General features: G+C 40.7%; 1 protein-coding gene across 15 annotated transcripts in view; it reads right to left on the bottom strand.

Moving 5' to 3' along the window:
* Window positions 1-20,747, bottom strand: part of LOC112072814 (pumilio homolog 2) — a 67,073-nt gene that overhangs the window by 13,823 nt on the left and 32,503 nt on the right. For 9 of the 15 annotated variants that reach the window (XM_024140197.2, XM_024140201.2, XM_024140204.2 and 6 more), the window contains exons 20-22: window positions 17,141-17,212; window positions 12,036-12,157; window positions 9,982-10,174 (exon numbers count right to left, since the gene is read on the bottom strand). In XM_024140197.2, coding sequence (XP_023995965.1) covers window positions 9,982-10,174; window positions 12,036-12,157; window positions 17,141-17,212 — 387 coding nt within the window. The remainder of the gene's footprint in view (window positions 1-9,981; window positions 10,175-12,035; window positions 12,158-17,140; window positions 17,213-20,747) is intronic. The other 6 variants (XM_024140207.2, XM_024140211.2, XM_024140208.2 and 3 more) reach the window with 1 other exon arrangement.

Below are 20,747 nucleotides of genomic sequence, written 5' to 3'. Positions count from 1 at the left end.
TTTATTTTGTCTGGTTTAGCGTACCAGATAAAGCAAAATATTTCTTGCTCATATGATTTGAAAAACAAAAATCAGGAGTAGGCAGCGCCATAAGTGAGCAAACGGAGATATGACTGAGTTATTCAGGGACATTTTTTACACAAGTAGACAGGTATTTCCCTCTCCATGGTTGCAGGATCTTGTCTATTTTTACAAGTTTTCTATTAAAATTCATTGTGGAGAGCTAATTTCTATCTTTGTGATATGAATACCAAGTACGTCTACTTCAACGTCAGCCCATTTTACAGGTAAACTGCAGGGTAATGTGAAAGTTAGATTTTTTAAAGATCCAATACATAATATGGTATACTTATCATAATTAGGTTTTAGTCCAGAGAGGCCAGAAACGTTATCTAGATCTTCAATGAGACATTGCAGGGATCTAGCTTGTGGACTTAATATGAAACTTGAGTCATCGGCATACACGGACACCTTTGTTTTTTTGCCTTGGATTTCTAATCCTCTAATGTTGTTATTGGATCTGAATTTAATAGCTAGCATTTCGATGGCCATAACAAATAGATATAGTGACAGCGGACAACCTTGTTTAACTTCTTTGGGATAGGGGGCAGCATTTTCACTTTTGGATGAATAGCGTGCCCAGAGTGAACTGCCTCCTACTCAGTCCAAGATGCTAATATATGCATATTATTATTAGTATTGGATAGAAAACACTCTGAAGTTTCTAAAACTGTTTGAATGATGTCTGTGAGTATAACAGAACTCATATGGCAGGCAAAAACCTGAGAAAGCATCCAAACAAGTGGGAAATCTGAGGTTTGTAGTTTTTGAACTCAGCCCTTATCGAATACACAGTGGGATATGGGTTATTTTGCACTTCCTAAGGCTTCCACTAGATGTCAACCGTCTTTAGATCATTGTTTCAGGCTTCTACCGTGAAGGGGGGCCGGATGAGAGCTGTTTGACTAAGGGGTCTGGCAGCAGCCTCGTTCTCAGTCACGAGCGTTCACATGAGGTAGCTCTCGATCCATTGCTTTCTACAGACTGGAATTCTCCGGTTGGAACATTATTGAACATTTATCATAAAAACATCCTAAAGATTGATTCTATACTTAGTTTGACAAGTTTCTTCGACCTGTAATATAACTTTTTGTCCGACTGGACCTGAACGTTGTTTGGATTTGTTTACCAAACGCCCTAACAAAAGAAGCTATTTGGACATAAATGATGGACATTATCAAACAGTACAAACATTTGTGGAACTAAGATTCCTGGGAGTGCATTCTGATGAAGATCAAAGGTAAGTGAATATTTAGTGCTATTTTTGACTAATGTCGACTGCGCAACATGGCGGATATTTCTTTTGGCTGGTTTAGGCTCTGAGCACTGTACTCAGATTATGCTTTTTCCGTAAAGTTTTTTTGAAATCTGACACAGCGGTTGCATTAAAACCTGTTGAGGATAGGGGGTGCTGTTTTCACTTTTGGGGAAAATCGTTCCCAATTTAAACGGCCTCGTACTCAATTCTTGCTCGTACAATATGCATATTATTATTACTATTGAATAGAAAACACTCTCTAGTTTCTAAAACCGTTTGGATTTTGTCTGTGGGTAAAACACAACTCATTTGGCAGCACACTTTGTGACCAGGAAGTGGAAAGTCTGAAATCGATGCTGTGTTCAAGTGGCTGCCTATAAATGGGCATGATACGTATGACTATACGTGCACGTCATACACCTTCCCCTGGATGTCAAGAGGAAGTGAGAGGAAAAAGGAGTTGATTATCTCTGTCTGACGTTGAATGAGCCCTCTTGGAACAACGTGTCCCCCATTTTCTGTTTTCTGCAAGGCGCGTGTTGGACCTGTTATTGCCTACTGGAAACCTGTCGTTATGGGCCAATATGATCTCCGGCTTTGATTTTATTTGATACATGTTACAATATCATCCTAAAGTTAGGTTTTTTCAAATATAGTTTCAATTAGATTATGTGACAATTTATCGGAGGACGTTCGGCGTGTTTACTTTGTTTTGTACTTTGTTGAGTTGGAGAGCTTAGCGCTGCAGTGGCCAGTGTGCTTGCTCATTCAAGAGGGAAGCGAGGACGTTCTGAATCAAAACAACGACGGTTCTGGAACTAAAGACTCTTATACAACATTCTGATAGAAGATCAGCAAAGTAGGAACCATTTCTTGTTGATGCTATTTCATAGTATTCGGGGTTGCGAACTGGTGTATAGCCTTGTGCGCTCAGGGTTTGGTTTATCCCGTACATAAGGACTAAGTCTTATGTTCGTAATGAAGATATTTTAGAATTCTAAACTCGGCGATTGATTAAGACTCAATGTATTATCGTTGTCCCTATACAACATGTGATTTTTTTGAATGTTTTAGGAATAGCTATTTGTCAGAATGAGGTGAGATATAATAGAAATATCCGCAGAGATTCTGGGAAAAATATGTCTCGTTAGCACGTTGACTTACGTTTGGTATAACCACGGAGTTTCAGCCTCTAAATATGCACATTTTTCGAACAAAATACATAAGTGTATGTATATGATGTTTATAGGACTGTCAATCTGAGGAAGGTTATGTAAAGGTTAGTGTAAATTTATATTCTTTTGCTGGTTTAGTTCGCTAACGCTAACTGTGCCCTATTTGCGTATCGGTACGTGAGTTTGAATGAATGACGTAGAAGTAAAGTTGTGGTAGCTACTTGTCGTAAGCTAATATAATGTCTATATTGTGTTTTTTCGCCCTGTAAGCCACACTTAAAATCGAAAATGTCGGCTGTATTCCAAAGATCTTTGTCTTCATTTGCTTATCCGATGTCCTTTTTCAGAAATGTTTATGATGAGTATTTCGGTATGTCACGTTGGTGTCTAATTATTTCTGGCTGCTTTCGGTGCAAATTTCTGATTGTAACCGCAATGTAACTAATGATTTATACCTAGATAATTGCCAAATTTTGTTGAACAAAACATAGATTTATTGTATAACATGTTATAAGACTGTCATCTGATTTAAGTTGTTTCTTGGTTTGTTCTAGGTTAGTTTGGTTGATTTTGTGCATGCTACCTGTGCTGTGAAAAATGTCTGTGCTTTTTTTCTATTTGTTGGTGAGCTAACATAAATATATATTGTGTTTTCCCTGTAAAACATTTTTAAAAAATCGGACATGTTGGCTGGATTCACAAGATGTGTATCTTTCATTAGCTGTATTGGACTTGTTAATGTGTGAAAGTTAAATATTTCTAAAAATATTTTTGAATTTCGCGCTCTGGCTTTTCAGTGGAATGTGGGAGGAGTTCCGCTAGCGGAACGGGGGGGCGAGACAGGTTAAGGAGAAGTTTATCTATAATTCCATGTATAACACATGTATTTTCATCAACATTTATAATGAGTATTTCTGTAAATTCATGTGGCTCTCTCCATGTTTCACTGCATGTTTTGGAACTACTGAACGTAACACGCCAATGTAAAATACGATTTTAGGATATAAATATGAACTTTACCGAACAAAACATACATGTATTGTGTAACATGAAGTCCTGAGTGTCATCTGATGAAGATTATCAAAGGTTAGTGATTCATTTTATCTCCATTTGTGCTTTTTGTGACTCCTCTCTTTGGCGGGAAAAATGGATGGGTTTTTCTGTGACTTGGTGACCTAACAATCGTTTGTGGAGCTTTCGCTGTAAAGCATTTTTAAAATCAGACACTGTGGCTGGATTAACGAGAATTGTATCTTTAAAATGGTGCCTAATACTTGTATGTTTGAGAAATTTGATTTATGAGATTTCTGTTGATTTGGATTTGGCGCCCTGCAATTTCATTGGCTGTTGGCGAGGGGTTCGCTAGCGGAACGGGGTTCCCATTTTATAAAAGAGAATCACCGAAATTAAAAAAATCCAGGCACTTATAAATAAAATCCAGTCATACTTTATCAAATGCCTTTTCAAAATCCACTATAAATACCATGCCTGGCTTCTTAGATGTTTCATGATGTTCTATTATTTCTAGTATTTGTAGTACATTATCTCCAATGTATCATCCATGTAAAAAAAAACCTGTGATCAGGATGAACAATACCTGGTAAAACCATTTTTATTCTGAGTGCTATGCAGTTTGTTAGTATTTTGCATCACAACATTGAAGTGTAAGGGGCCTCCAGTTTCTTAGATAGCAAATATAAAGATCCTGTCTGTCTATCTGGGTCTTGTTTTAATAATAGTGAAATCAGACCTTCCTGCTGAGTACCTGGCAGACTACCATTTCTATAGGAGTAGTTAAAACAATCTAACAATGGAGCTTTTAGTACATCAAAAGGTCATCAAGCCCAGGGGTTTTTCCAGACTGAAAGGAATTAATAGCCTCAGTTTTTCCTCTCTAAATTTGGCCTTCGCACTGATCTCTGTACATTTGTTAATTTTTTGTATTATTTGGAAAGAACTCCTTACCATGATCTTCATTCAGTGGGAGAGGATGAGACAGAAAAGAACACCTGCTTAAAATATTTAGCTTCGGAGAATCATAAGACTCCGTCTTCAGTAACGAGTTTCTGCAAATTATGTGTTAGCGTTCCTGTGTTGGAGACTCAGGAAGAATCGTGTGTATTTTTCTCCATATTCCATCCAGTTAGCCTAATTTTTGTAATAGATTACATTCGGTCGGTCTTCAATATGTCCCTCTAGTGCTTTGTTTTTCCTCTTATTTTGTATCTACCTGTACTATTAGTTGATGTATTCCCTTGTTAGTCCTGTCTGTCTCTTTAGCCAGAAACTGCCTTATTATCAATGAATATTGAATGACCTCTGGGATACCTTTAAAAGGTACCTTCAAACAATAAGGGGATTTGCTGAATCTATATTATACTGGAAAAATTCTTAAATTCTTTTGTCTTATTTTTAACTAAGTTATCCTCCAGTAAACTTTGATTACATTTCCAATATCCCTGTCCACGTGGAAATTCTATAGGAGTTATGTGAAGGCCAATTAGATGATCCGATCGCATTCGGTCTCCTATTAAAACTTTAACCTCTGATGCAAGAGTGAGAGACAAGAAAGTAGTCAAAACAACTAGCTTGATTTAGTCCATGCATAGCTCACTAGGTCAGGGTTTTTTAGTATCCAAATATCCACTATTTCTAATGTTTTCATAATATTTTTTAATTTCCTTAAGCGCAGGGTGACGATAGTTTGTAGATTGATTTCTTTTACAGTCCATTGAGGTACTTAACACTTAGTCTCCCAACATAATGATTTGATAATTTGCTGCCTGTAAGTAAAAAAAAAAGAAAAAAAAAAAGAAAATTGGTATGGATCATCCTGATTTGGACCATATAGATGGGCCAAATATTTTTCGTCCACTTTCCTCGCGAATCATTCAGATCAAAATTTTTGTTAATTAATATCACACCTTTTGAGTTATTTTGTCCATGACAAAATTTCACCACCCGATTCCTTTTCCCACGCAACTTCATCTAAGTGTAACAGTATAACTTTAGACCGTCCCCTGGCCCCGACACGGGCGCGAACCAGGGACCCTCTGCACACATCAACAACAGTCACCCACGAAGCRTCGTTACCCATCGCTCCACAAAAGCCGCGGCCCTTGCAGAGCAAGGGGAACCACTACTTCTAGGTTTCAGAGCAAGTGACGTAACTGATTGAAACGCTATTAGCGCGTACCCGCTAACTAGCTAGCCATTTCACATCCGTTACACTCACCCCCCTTTCAACCCCCGTCCATTTCAAGCACCCTTCGCTTGCTTTTGATCAGCTCCTTTTGTTGATATTATTCAAATTTGGTGAAGATCGGTCGGGGACCCTTGGTCTTGTTTAGTCTCTAGAGAAAGTTTCAAGGCGGATGCATCAATTCTCTGATCGCGCCCTCTGGATTATTGGATGCGTCCTCAGGAATCCCAGAAAATATTACATTTTCATGCATGCTACGGCTTTGTATGTCTAGTAGCAACTCCCTCATCACCCTGTTTTCCGTGAGGAGACAATCCATTTTGGAATCGCGAATTTTTACCTCGGCTGCGAGTGCCTTGTTCCCTCCTTGGAGCATGAGAATTTCACTCTGGAGTTTAGCCAAACTCCCCCCTGCTACCTCCTCACACAACTTTCAGTGTTGCATGGATTCCAGCAACAGCACTAGCCTCTACTTCAACAGTAAGTAAATCGTCTGTCGATTAATATCTTTTTTTGTTGGATTCTTTTGTGAGGTAGCCGGATCTTTCGATGGAGTAGGTTGTTCCTCCAGAGCGTAAAGCTGTTGATACTCGTCGATTTCCCCCAGGATCTCCTTAGTATCCAGGTTGGCTCTTTACTGCAACCAGTTGTTTTTCAAAAGTGAACGTGTCTTTCCCACGATGACAACCGGTGTCTTTGTAGTACAGCCACCTAGCACTGTTTGGTTAGCGGTGTTTCCCAGCTGTTAAAAGCTAACCACATCACGTAAATCCACAAAGTTTGGTATTCGTATTTAATGCATAGCGGTTTGTTTTAAATAAAAAATAACAGAGTCTTCTCCAGCATACAGTGTTCAGCTGTGCACTGGTGACGTGTCCCAGTTCTTCCATGGCCTGCATACTCAGATGTCAAATATTGAGCTTGCTTGGGATGCTCTTGATCGACAAGTACGGCAGAGTGTTCCAGTTCCTGCCAACATCCAGCAACTTCGCACAGCCATTGAAGTGGTACAACATTCCACAGGCCACAATCAACAGCCTGAACAATTCTATGCATAGGAGATGTCATGCTGCATGAGGCAAATGGTCACCTCATATATTGACTGGTTCTGATCTACACCCCTTCCATTTTTTTAAAGGTACACTATATACACAAAGGTATGTGGACACCCCTTAAATTAGTGTATTCTGCCATTTCAGCCACACCCGTTGCTGACAGGTGTATAAAATCGGGCAGACAGCCATGTTATCTCCATAGACAAACATTGGCCTTACTGAAGAGCAGTCAAATTTCAACGTGTCACCATCATAGGATGCCACCTTTCCAACAAGTCAGTTAGTAAAATTTCTGCCCTGGTCAACTAAGTACTGTTATTGTGAAGTGACAACGTCTAGGAGCAACAGTTCAGCCGCGAAGCGGTAGGCCACACAAGCTCGCAGAACGGGACCGTCTGTCCTTGGTTACAACACTCACTACAAAGTTCCAAACTGCCTCTGGAAGCAACGTCAGCACAACAACTGGTTTGTTMGGAGCTTCATGAAATGGGGTTCCATTGCCGAACACCCGCACACAAGCCTAAAATCACCACGTGCAATGCCAAGCGTCAGCTGGAGTTGGGTAAAGCTCGTCGCCATTGGACTCCGGAAACGCGTTCTCTGGAGTAATGAATCACGCTTCACCATCTGGCAGTCCGACGGACAAATCTGGGTTTGGCGGATGCCAGGAGAACGCTACCTGTCCGAATGCAGAGTGCCAACTGTAAAGTTTGGTGGATGAAGAATAATGGTTTGGGGCTGTTTTTCATGGTACGGGCTAAGCCCCTTAGTTCCAGTGAAGGAAAATCTTAATGTGACAGCATACAATGAATGACATTCTAGACAATTCTGTGCTTCTAACGTTGTGGCAACAGTTTGGGGAAGGCCCTATCCTGTTTCAGCATGACAAAGATACCGTGCACAAAGCAAGGTGTATACAGAAAAGTGTTTTTGAGATCAGTGTCGAAGAACTTGTCTGGCCTGCACAGAGCCTTGACCTCAACCCCACCGCACACCTTTGGGATGAATTCGAATGCGAGCCAGGCGTAATCGCCCAATATCAGTACCGGACTCATTAATGCTCGTGGCTGAATGGAAGCAAGTCCCCACAGCAACGTTCCAACATCTAATGGAAAGCTGTCCCAGAAGAGTGGAGGCTGTTACAGCAGCAAAGGGGAGGGACCAACTCCATATTAATGCCTATGATTTTGGAATGAAATGTTCGACGAGGTGTCCACATACACTACATGACCAAAAGTATCTGTGACCAACAGATGTACAGTTGAAGTCGGAAGTTTACATGCACCTTAGCCAAATACATTTCAGCTCAGTTTCACAATTCCTGACATTTAATCCCAGTAAAAATTCCCTGTTTTAGGTCAGTTAGGATCACCACTTTATTTTAAGAATGTGAGAATGATTTATTTAGGCTTTTATTTCTTTCATCACATTCCCAGTGGGTCAGAAGTTTACATAGACAATTAGTATTTGGTAGCATTGCCTTTAAATTGTTTAACTTGGGTCAAACGTTTCTGGTAGCCTTCCACAAGCTTCCCACAATAAGTTGGGTGAATGTTGGCCCATTCCTCCTGACAGAGCTGGTGTAACTGAGTCAGGTGTGTAGGCCTCCTTGCTCGCACACGCTTTCTCAGATCTGCCCACAAATGTTCTATGGGATTGAGGTCAGGGCTTTGTGATGGCCACTCCAATACCTTGACTTTGTTGTCCTTAAGCCATTTTGCCACAACTTTGGAAGTATGCTTGGGGTCATTGTCCATTGGAAGACCCATTTGCAACCAAGCTTTAACTTCCTGACTGATGTCTGGATATGTTGCTTCAATATATCCACATAATTTTCCTGCCTCATGATGCCATCTATTTTGTTAAGTGCACCAGTCCCTCCGGCAGCAAAGCACCACCACAACATGCTGCCACGTGCTTCATGGTTGGGATGGTGTTCAGCTCGCAAGCCTCCCGTTTTCCTCCAAACATAACGATGGTCATTATTTCCAAACAGTTCTATTTTTGTTTCATCAGACCAGAGGACATTTCTCCAAAAAGTACCTTTGTCCCCATGTGCAGTTGCAAACAGTAGCCTGGCTTTTTGTGGCAGTTTTGGAGAAGTGGCTTCTTTCTTGCTGAGCGGCCTCAGGTTATGTCCATATAGGACTCGTTTTACTGTGGATATAGATACTTTAGTACCCGTTTCCTCCAGCATCTTCGCAAGGTCCTTTGCTGTTGTTCTGGGATTGATTTGCACTAAAGTACATTCATCTCAAGGAGACAGAACGAGTCTCCTTCCTGTGCAGTACGATGGCTACGTGGTCCCATGGTGTTTATACTCGCATACTATTGTTTGTACAGATGAACGTGGTACCTTCAGGCGTTTGGAAGTTGATCCCAAGAATGAACCAGATTTGTGGAGGTCTAAAAACAATGGTTGATTTCTTTTGATTTTCCCAAGATGTCAGGCAAAGAGGCACTGACTTTGAAGTAGGCATTGAAATCCATCCACAGGTACACCGCCAATTGACGTCAACTGGCTTTAGAAGCTTCTGATAGGCTGACATTTTCTGGAATTTCCCAAGCTGTTTAAAGGCACAGTCAACTTAGTGTATGTAAACTTCTGACCCACTGGAATTGTGATACAGTGAATTATAAGTGAAATAATCTGTAAACAATTTTTGGAAAAATTATTTGTGTCATGCACAAAGTAGATGTCCTCACCGAGTTGCCAAAACTATAGTTTGTTAACAAGAAATTTGTGGAGTGGTTGAAAAACAAGTTTTAATAACGCTGTACATCTCTATACATCTCTTCAACTGTACATCTCTATTCCCAGTCATGTGAAATCCATAGATTAGATTAAGGCCTAATGAATTTACTTCAATTTACTAGTTTCCTTAGATGAACTGTAACTCAGTAAAATCATTGCTCGTTGCATTTATATTTTTGTTCAGTGTAAAATACTTTTCACACCACATGGAAAGGAGACTGCTATGGGTAACAATTAGAATTTGGATAACTAGAAATGCTGTACCAAAAGTACCACCAACCTTTGGTTTTATAGCAATACCTGGCCTAAATTAAACTGATCTAAATTAACAAACAATGGGAAACGTTGGGTGTACTCACGAGGAACCAAACAGGCCGAAACAGGGAGGGACTAACCTGAAGGTCTCCAATGAGAAATAGCTGTTTATGTAGCAAAATGTTTACAGTGAATTCACTTGATGGTATATGTCAACCCACCTTGTGCATGATGATTTTGCGCTGGGCGGGCTCGGCCATGTCGATCATCCTCTGCACCACGTAGTTGGCGTACTGATCTTTCATCATGGTGTAGAGAGCGCTGTGGGGGCCGTCCTTCTGGCAGCACACCTCGTCAATCAGCAGGGCCCGCTCGGCACGGGATGAGTGGATCACACACTTCTCTACCACGTTACTTAGGGAGAGACGTGGGCTCAGTTAAAAACAAACTATACGGGCCGGTGTCCTGAACACAGAGTCTGCCTAGTCCTTAATTAAAAAGCTAAAGGCTGAAACATGACTATTTTCAGGAAACTAGGTGTATGTCACGCATCACTACTTCACAGGAAAGCCATTTGAACTCTTAAAAAAAAAAGAAAAAAATCTAAATGGATTTGTTCGCCAAAATGCCTTCTGGAACATGTGAACTTTCATGTGCCTTAACAACAAACTTGTATGCCATCTGTAAATAAGAATAAAATTGTTAAATTACGAGCCTAGTTGGTTTAGCCACGGAAAAAGGGCAGCAACCTTCCTGCTAGCCATGATTGGCTGAGATGAGTGTATACCGACACATGCAGTCAGAGCCGGCCCTAGCCTTTTGGGGGCTTTAAGCAAGATTTTGACCTACATCATTCAAGAAGATAGAAATGCTAATTCCCATGAAACTGATTGGGATCAAATAGTCAGCATGCAGTTGCAGCATGGACGCAGCACCTGTTAAATGTGAAGAATTATCATTCACGATTGACAGTGATGATAGCATATCATTTTTTTTAAAAGGTAGGCCTAATTTGGTGTTTGAGGATTTTAAAAATAGAAAAATGTATTTGAGCCATGTGTAGGAATAGGCAGTTATTATATTTTGGTGATACATTGCAGGCAATGTATATTATAAAATTACATAGTTCAATAGGTGACATAAAAATGCAGTTCTGTCCTTAAAAATATAGCACTACATCATGCGCTGGGAGCTGATCGAAAGGCCGTAGATCGGGCTAAAAAAACGTGTACCGTAATTTCCGGACTATAAGCAGCTACTTTTTTCCCCACGCTATGAACCTTGCGGTTTATACAATGATGCGGCTAATTTATGTTTTTTTTCACAAGATTCACGCCGCCAAAAAACTGAGCACCATCACATAATGTGCCGTAAATCGAGCGCGCTCAAACTTCCCATCATTCTGATTACGGTAGTCATTTTGTCACCCTCATCATGGCAAAGACAGAGAAATGCATATGATGCAGCTTTCAAGTTGAAGGCGATCGATCTGGCTGTTGGAAAAGGAAATAGAGCTGCTGCACGGGAGCTTGGCCTTAATGAGTCTATGATAAGACGTTGGAAACAGCAGCGTGAGGAACGGACTCAGTGCAAAAAGACAACAAAAGCTTTCAAGGAAGAAAAGCGGATGGCCCGAACTAGAAAATGAGATTGAAGACTGGGTCAACACACAGAGAGCAGACGGCCGAGGCGTTTCAACTGTGCAGATCCGACTGAAAGCCAAAACAATCGCCACCTTAATGAAGTTTGACTTTCTTGGTAGGCTACTGTTTACTGCTATTTTTWAATTTTTTATTACAAGCCGTGTTTCGTTAAAGCCTATTTATTTTTGTTACAAGCCGTGTTTCGTTTAAAAGCCTATTTATTTTTGTTACAAGCCGTGTTTCATTTAAAGGCTGTGTAAAGTATATTTGTTTCAATGTACCGGTAGGCACTTGCGGCTTATAGACATGTGCGGTTTATTTATGTACAAAATACATATATATTTTTTTTAATCAGTGGGTACGGCTTATATTCAGGTGCGCTTAATAGTCCAGCAATTACGGTAATGTCCGCCCGGCTTAACTCAATGGAGCATCTCCATTGAAAGTCCGTGGGAAAATCTTCATTGGAAAACCGCCCATGAACGTAATTTGTCTCACTCAGTGGAGGCTAGGGTCACTTTAAAATTGGAGGTGGGCCTCATTGGAATGGCATAACTGGAAAGCACATCTTCACGAGTCTCACTCTCACCAGCTATAAAAAAAAATAAAGGGGTCGATTTGTGTTGCCTTACCTCGCAAATTTGTGCTGGCTCAGGAGGAGCACCTTCCCGCGGACCTCTGCCACAATCTTGCTCTTGTCTTCGGGTCTGCCGTGCTCCAGGACGTGCTGGATGACGTAGTTGCCGTACTGATCCTGCAGGGGGCGATGGAAGCAAAAGACAGTGTGGGATCACATTTCCCATTCACACCAAAAGAAAAATAGTAAATTTCACCATCATGTAATATCATTTAGATAACCCACACTACGGATTCAATAATGTTCAGATAGTCGAGAGATTTTCCTTTGACACAGACATCTATAAATGACACCCCATAGTAGCAAAAGCCCTAATTATGTAGCGGCTAAGGCACCTTAGTAGCAACCTAAGCCGAGAGCTCCTGAAAATATGTGACCCGTCTCAGGAAGCTGGGCCTATATCGCACGTCATTACTTCACAGGATAGGCATTAGATTATGTTTTATACTTATCAAAATGCATGTGAACCCTCATGTGCCTTAACTTCTCTAGGGTAGGGGGCAGCATTTTCACGTTTGGATGAAAAGCATACACAAATTAAACTGCCAGCTACACATCCACAGAAAATAAGATATGCATATTATTAGTAGATTTGGATATAAAACACAAGTTTATAAAACCGTTTGAATCATGTCTGTGAGTATAACAGAACTTATTTAGCAGGCGAAACCCCGAGGACAAACCATTTAGATTTTTTTTTGTGTGAGGTCACTTTTCAATTAGTTTTCATTGGGAAACCAGATTTCTAAGTAAGAGTCTAGCTACATTTTCAGATACTATACGTTCCTAATTTTGTCAGCAATTTTCTTCATTGCAAGTTAAAGCATACTGTTAGCTAGCGAACTTTAAGCGTATTATGTGTAGTAATATTATTAGAATCAGAAAACCATTTGCATTGCTAGTTATAGCCTAATGTTAGCTAGCTAACATTGAACCTAAACTCTGCAAAAAAAAGAAACGTCCTTGCACTGTCAACTGCATTTATTTTCAGCAAACTTAACATGAGTAAATATTTGTATGAACATAAGATTCAACAGACAAACTGAAAAAGTTCTACAGACATATGACTAACAGAAATTGAATGTGTCCCTGAAAAAAGGGGGGGGGGGTCAAAAGTAAGTCAGTACTTGGTGTGGCCACCAGCTGAATTAAGTACTGCAGTGCATCTCTCCTCAGACTGCACCAGAGTTGCCCGTTCTTCCTGTAGATGTTACCCCACTCTTCCACCAAGGCACCTGCAAGTTCTCGGACATTTCTGTGGGGGGGGGGGGAGAATGGCTATAGCCCTCACCCTCCGATCTAACAGGTCCCAGACGTGCTCAATGGGATTGAGATCGGGCCCGTCGCTGGCAAAAACTCTGACATTCCTGTCTTGCAGGAAATCACGCACAGAACGAGCAGTATGGCATTGTCATGCTGGAGGGTCATGTCAGGATGAGCCTGCAGGAAGGGTACCACAATGAGGGAGGAGGATGTCTTCCCTGTAATACCCAGCGTTGAGATTGCCTGCAATGACAACAAGCTCAGTCCGATGATGCTGTGACACACCGCCCAGACCATGACAGACCTCCACCTCGATCAGCTCCAAGTAAAGGCCTCGGTGTAACGCTCATGCCGTCCCAATAAACGCGAATCCGACCATGGTGAGACAAAACAGAAACTCGCCAGTGAAGAGTACTTTTTGCCAGTCCTGTCTGGACCAGCAATGGTGGGCTTGTGCCCATAGGCGACATTGTTGCCGGTGACGTCTTGTGAGGACCTGCCTTTACAACAGGCCTACAAGCCCTCAGTCCAGCCTCAGCCTATTGCGGACAGTCTGAGCACTGATGGAGGGATTGTGCGTTCCTGGTGTACTCGGACAGTTGTTGCCATCCTGTACCTGTCCTGCAGGTGTGACGTTCGGATTTACCGATCCTGTGCAGGTGTTGTTACACATGGTCTGCCACTGCGAGGACAATCAGCTGTCCATCTTGTCTCCCTGTAGCTCTGTCTTACGCGTCTCACAGTACGGACATCACAATTTATTGCCCTGGCCAATCTGCAGTCTATTGCCTCCTTGCAGCATGCCTAAGGCACGTTCATGCAGATGAGCAGGGACCCTGGGCATCTTTCTTTTGGTGTTTTTCAGAGTCAGTAGAAAGGCCTCTTTCGTCTCCTAAATTTTCATAACAGTCACCTTAATTGCCTACCTGCTGTAAGCAGTTAGTGTCTTAACGACCGTTTCACAGGTGCATGTTCATTAATTGTTTATGGTTCATTGACCAAGCATGGGAAACAGTGTTTAAACCCTTTACAATAAAGATATTTTACAAATTATCTTTGAAAGACAGGGTCCTGAAAAGGGGACTTTGTTGTTGTTGCTGAGTTTAGTTGGTTCGCTTCAGCTACTTGCAGAGTCATACTACAGCTATGAACATGTTTATTCGTAGGGAGTTGGGATTATGCCTGTTCATTGTAGCTAGCTAGATTCCAGATGACCCATCAATGACCAATCAAGTTAGACAGGTGTGTATGGCCATTATTTTATTTCATTAACACGTGTACAATTTACACGTGTCGGGTTAGCGACATCTAATAATGATAAAATATTTCCATCTGGACACTTTGTTTTTGATATTGCTGCTATGCAAGTAACCTTCTGTATCCTGTGCATGTGACAAATACACCTTGATATGGGGTGTGTTTACCAGAGACTAATGAGGTAATGGGAAGAACATGACCTGCACCAAAGTCAGATTAGGATATAGGCCAAGATAATGTATTTTTATCTGGAGTTTCCTTATTGTAGGCTACTACTTTTAGTCTTGAAATCTTTGGGTTTTTACTACACTACTCAGTCGGTATAGCACATGGCCTCATGTGAATCCTTAAAGAGATGGGTGGGGCTAAAGCTTATGAGGGCGTGAAGGATGCTGAATGGGTGTAGACGAAGAGCTCTCCAGTAGATGTCCCAAAATATTCAAGGGCCATTTTCCTCAAAAGTGGGGTTACAGAGTTATCAACTTTCAAAGCAGAATTACTTCCCCATTTCCCCTAAACTGTAGTGTATGATACCATTTCTAGCGCTAAGTCTACTTTTATCAATACATTTTTTTATTTTAAGTACAATCAAATTGCTACATCGGACCGAATCCCGGTGATAGGTCACATACAGTGCATGCGGAAAGTATTCAGACTTTTCCCACATTGTTACATTAAATATTTTTTCAAAAATTGATTAAATACAAAAAAAGGTAATCAATCTAAACACAATACCCCATAATGACAAAGCGAACACAGTTTTTAGAAATGCTTGAACATTTATATGGGGCGACAGGTAGCCTAGTGGTTAGTGTTGGGCCAGTGACCGAAAGGTTGCTAGATCGAATCCTATACTGACAAGGTAAAAATCTGTCGTTCTGCCCCTGAACATGAGTTAACCCACTGTTCCTAGGCCATCATCGTAAATAAGAATGTTCTTGACTAACTTGCCTGGTTAAATATTTATTTTTTATTTTTAATCAATATATATATATTTTTTAATTGTTACATAAGTATTCAGACCCTTTTACTTAGTACTAGCAGGTGTCCACATTTAATTACTGGTAAGTGTTAAATTGTATGTTTTTTTATCAGCCATTTTATTTATTATAATATTTCTGGTGGTTGTTTGCCAGAATGTGCAGATTGACTGGCAGGTCAACACTTTCTGGCTTGGCTAGCTAATTGTTTTTGTTTGAATGATGCATCTGGACACGGTACCAGCTTTGTTTCACCTGCCTGCTAGTTCCTGACCGTTGAATAATTCAATTGAAAAGTCACCTGAAGCTTAAGCGGCATGGGAGATGCAGTAAAAGGAATGCAGTACGGAGGCAGAGGGCTCATCGTGAGGATGACTGGCTACTACTGTGAACTGTGTGTAGTGAGCTTCTGGGGCCCAGAGCTGCTGAGACATCACCCAAGTGGGTGCTACACATTGTGACGGAGTAGAAGTCCAGTAACTACACAACTCCGGCTGGTTCTCTGAGTAGACCTCAACACGATCGTCACCAGACTCTTCATCCATCATCTCCCTGACCATCTTCCTCTGATCAAGACATGAACTGTCCCCCTCCATCTTTGGGAGGATGCACTCAGACTTGGCCTCTATTGGTTGACCCAACTACAGCTAGGCTACTCATGATGTATTGCTTTTCGGTTTTCGACAAGCTTTGAGAACCTTATGAAAAGCACCATTGAAATGTTATAAAACTATTAAATATCACCGCAGATTGCTGAAGGTCAAACGACAAGAAAGACGCTTCTGATTTGCATTAGACACAGGCCTATTCAGGTCCATGTGGAACCAGCAGCATATTTGCCCCTTCAGGGACAGGTGATAAGACAGTTATGGGTGTGGTTTTAAGGAAAAATAACTTAATATACCTAAAGCTGTGCAGGAAAACGAACAAACTCACCTGACCAGATATCAATAGTGACTCGACAACATTTGACCACCTGAAATTAGTAGCATGCCTCATACTACAGATGTCCCCCTCCCAATTATTTGAAGCAAATTACATGATTTGATTTACAAACTTTGCCCAACCATTTTGCTTCATTGCTCAACATGGTCTGATGGACTTTAACCCTAAAATCCAAGAAACCACAGTAAGTTCGAAACATATGGGACAATGTCAATGTTGGGGGTCCAAATTGTGGCTAAAAAAAGCTCTTGACTTGGGGAGTCTTTCTAGCAAGTATTGATAATTAAAAATCAGAGAAGGCAGGCAGGAGAGAGGTGGGGGGGAAAGACTTAGAATCAGGAGGCGTCTGTGACCAGAGAGATTATCCAAACAGAGCTGAGAAGCGGGGTGCTGCGAATCCTCTACGTGACAGGACAGAAATATTTATTCTAAACAAAGGAACAAGAAAAAGGAGGGGAGAGGGAGGCGGCGGAAGAAGGAAGAGGCGTGCTCTGAGTTTAGGAGGAGGTCTGAAAAGAGGGATAGAGAGTTTGGTGAAGGTAAAAGGCCTCTACAGTGTTAGAGCAGACTGGTTATTGAGAAAGAGAAATATGGAGGAGGAATAGTGAGGGAGGCGACACGAGGAGTACGTCCGCGTGGGAGGCGAATTGCTGACCTTGAACAGTGCATCGCTGGACACTGTATAGTATGTTTTGGGTGTCATCTCCAATGAAACGCCTTGATATTTCTAGATGGAATAAGTGGGGGCGGGGGGGTTAAATAAACATCATAGGTAGAAGTCATTGCCAGCATGAATATCATTAACCTTAGGATAAAAATGGACACTGAGCATGGTCATGTTCATTAGGCACCATAGGGAAGAAAACGTACTGAAACAAGGGGCTTTCCTGACTTGTTCAATGAGAATAGCCCATTTTTTCCCCCTTCCCCCCAGTCACCCTTTCGTGCCCTAATGAACACRACATGCTGCACAGCCACATTAACAATGAAAACATCACAAGAACAAAACATGCGCACACACATTCAGAAGTTTGGGGTCACTTAGAAATGTTCTTGTTTCTGAAAGAAAAGCACATTTGTCAATTAAAATAACATCAAATTGATCAGAAACACAGTGTAGACATTGTTAATGTTGTAAATGACTATTGTAGCTGGAAACGGCTGATTTTTTTATGGAATATCTACATAGGTGTACAGAGGCCCATTATCAGCAACCATCACTCCTGTGTTCCAATGGCACGTTGTGTTAGCTAATCCAAGTTTCTCATTTTAAAAAGGCTAATTGAAAAACCCTTTTGCAATTATGCTGGCACAGCTGAAAACTGTTGTTCTAATTAAAGAAGCAATAAAACTGTCCTTCTTTAGATTCGTTGAGTATCTGGAGCATCAGCATTTGTGGGATCGATTACAGGCTCAAAATGGCCAGAAACAAAGAACTTCCTTCTGAAACTCGCCAATCTATTCTTGTTTCCAGCTACAATAGTCATTTACAACATTAAATGTCCACACTGATGTTATTTTAAAAATACAAGTGCTTTTCTTTAAAAAACAAGGATATTTCTAACATTCAAACTTTTGAACGGTAGTGTACACACAACAGTCCCAGTCCTAAGTTTAGACACGCTTACTCATTCAAGCATTTATTTTTACTATTTTCCAGTGTAGAATAATAGTGACGACATCAAAACTATGAAATAACACATATGGAATCATGTAGTAACCCAAAAAGTATTAAACATATCAAAATATATTTTTGATTCTTTAAAGTAGACACCCTTTGCCTTGACAGATTTGCACTCTTTGCACCCACATCGTCTCAATCAGCTTCACCTGGAATGCATTTCCAATAGTCTTGAATGAGTTCCCACATATGCTTAGCACTTGCTGGCTGCTTTTCCTTCACTCTGTGGTCCAACTCATCCCAAACCATCTCAATTGGGCTGAGGCCAGGTCATCTGATGCAGCGCTCCATTACTCTCCTTCTTGGTCAAATAGCCCTTACACAGCCTGGAGGTGTGTTGGGTCATTGCGCAAACCAGATGAGATGGCGTATCGCTGCAGAATGCGGTGGTAGCCATGCTGGTTAACTTCTCTAGGATAGGGGGCAGCAAATTCACTATTGGATAAATAGCGTGCCCAATTTCAACTTCCTTCTACTCATCCCCAGAATATAAGATATGCATATTACTAGTAGATTTGGATAGAAAACTCTGAAGTTTCTAAAACTGTTTGAATAATATCTGTAAGTATAACAGAACTTATGTAGCAGGCAAAACCCAGAGGATTAACCATATATATTCTTTTTTAAGTCACTGTCTGTTCAATGAGTTTCCATTGGAATACTGGATTTCTAATCACTCTGTTTTCAGTTCCTACCGCTTCCACTGGATGTCACCAGTCTTAGGAAATAGGTTGAGGTTATTCATTTGTGCAATGAAGAAGAAGGCCATCAGGAAGCAGTGTAACGTCATGTGTACTGTTTGAGAGTTGCGCAAGACTTAAAAAAGTAGCGTTAGTTTGTTGCTCTTCTGTATTGAAAACAGATAGACCCGTCTTCAATTTGATCGATTATTAACGTTTACAAATACCTTAACTTCTCTAGGATATGGCCAATAGCCAGGGAAAATGTAGAGCGCGAAATTCAAAAAAATGATATAAAATCAAACTTTCATTAAATCACACATGTAAGATACCAAATTAAAGCTACACTCGTTGTGAATCCAGCCACCATGTCAGATTTCAAAAAGGCTTTTCGGCGAAAACATAAGATGCTATTATCTGATGATAGCACAATGTCAACAAAGAGAGAGTAGCATATTTCAACCCTGCCGGCGCTACTCAAAACGCAGATATAAAATATAAAACATGCATTACCTTTGACGAGATTCTTTTGTTGGCACTCCAATATGTCCCATAAACATCACAAATGTTCCTTTTGTTCGATTAATTCCGTCCATATATATCCAAATTGTCCATTTATTTGGCGCGGTTGATCCAGAAAAAAACAGCTTCCAATTTGCGCAAATTCACTTCAAAATATCAAAGAAATTACCTCTAAACTTTGCCAAAACATTTCAAAGTACTTTTGTAATACAACTTAAGTGTGCCTTAATCTAAATAAATCACTGACAGTGTCACCAGCAAAACACCCCCACACCTCCTTGCTTCGCAGTGGGAACCACACATGCTCAGATCATCCGTTCACCTACTCTGCGTCTCACAAAGAAACGGCAGTTGGAACCAAAAATCTCAAATTTGGACTCGGACCAAAAGGACAGATTTCCACCGATCTAATATCCATTGCTCGTGTTTCTTGCCCCAAGCAAGTCTCTTCTTATTGGTGTCCTTTAGTAGTGGTTTCTTTGCAGTAATTCGACCATGAAGGCCTGATTCACACTATCTCATCTGAACAGTTGATGTTGAGATGCGTCTGTTACTTGAACTCTGTGAAGCATTTATTTGGGCTGCAATTTCTGAGGCTGGTACATCTAATGAACTTATCCTCTGCAGCAGAGGTAACTTTGGGTCGTCCTTTCCTGTGGCGGCCCTCATGAGAGCCAGTTTCATCATAGCACTTGATGGTTTTTGCGACTGCACTTGAAGAAACTTTCAAAGTTCTTGAAATGTTCCATATTGACTGACCTTCATGTCTTAAAGAAATTATGGAATGTCGTTTCTCTTTGCTTATTTGAGCTGTTCTTGCCATAATATGGACTTGGTTTTTTACCAAATAGGGCCATCTTTGTATACCCCCCTCCCCACCTTGTCACAACTGATTGGCTCAAACACATTGAGGAAAGAAATTCCACAAACAAGGCACACCTGTTAATTGAAATGCATTCCAGGTGACCACCTCATGAAGCTGGTTGAGAGAATGCCAAGAGTGTGCAAAGCTGTCATCAAGGCAAGGGTTGGCTACTTTGAAGAATCTTAAATATATTTTGATAGAATTGTTTAACACATGATTCTGTGTTATTTCATAGCTGATGTCTTACTATTATCCTACAATGTAGAAAATAGCTAAATTAAAGAAAAACTCTGGAATGAGTAGGTGTCCAAACTTGACTAGTACTGTATATTATAATAAATAATATTTGAGAACTAATGGCCAAAATAAAAACTAGGCAGTGAGAATCTATAATGTCATCAAGCCACCACTGATTGTTATATTTGAGTTACTCAGATAGCATAAGAACCCAGCATAAGCTATCGCAAAAAATATTTAATTGCAGGAAATTTGCTTTAAAGCAGCACACAAGAAA

This window comes from Salvelinus sp. IW2-2015, unplaced genomic scaffold (assembly GCF_002910315.2).
Source record: "Salvelinus sp. IW2-2015 unplaced genomic scaffold, ASM291031v2 Un_scaffold2050, whole genome shotgun sequence".
Classification (NCBI taxonomy): domain Eukaryota; kingdom Metazoa; phylum Chordata; class Actinopteri; order Salmoniformes; family Salmonidae; genus Salvelinus; species Salvelinus sp. IW2-2015.
The sequence above is the reverse complement of the archived record's forward strand: the minus strand, read 5'-3'. Positions and strand labels throughout refer to the sequence as shown.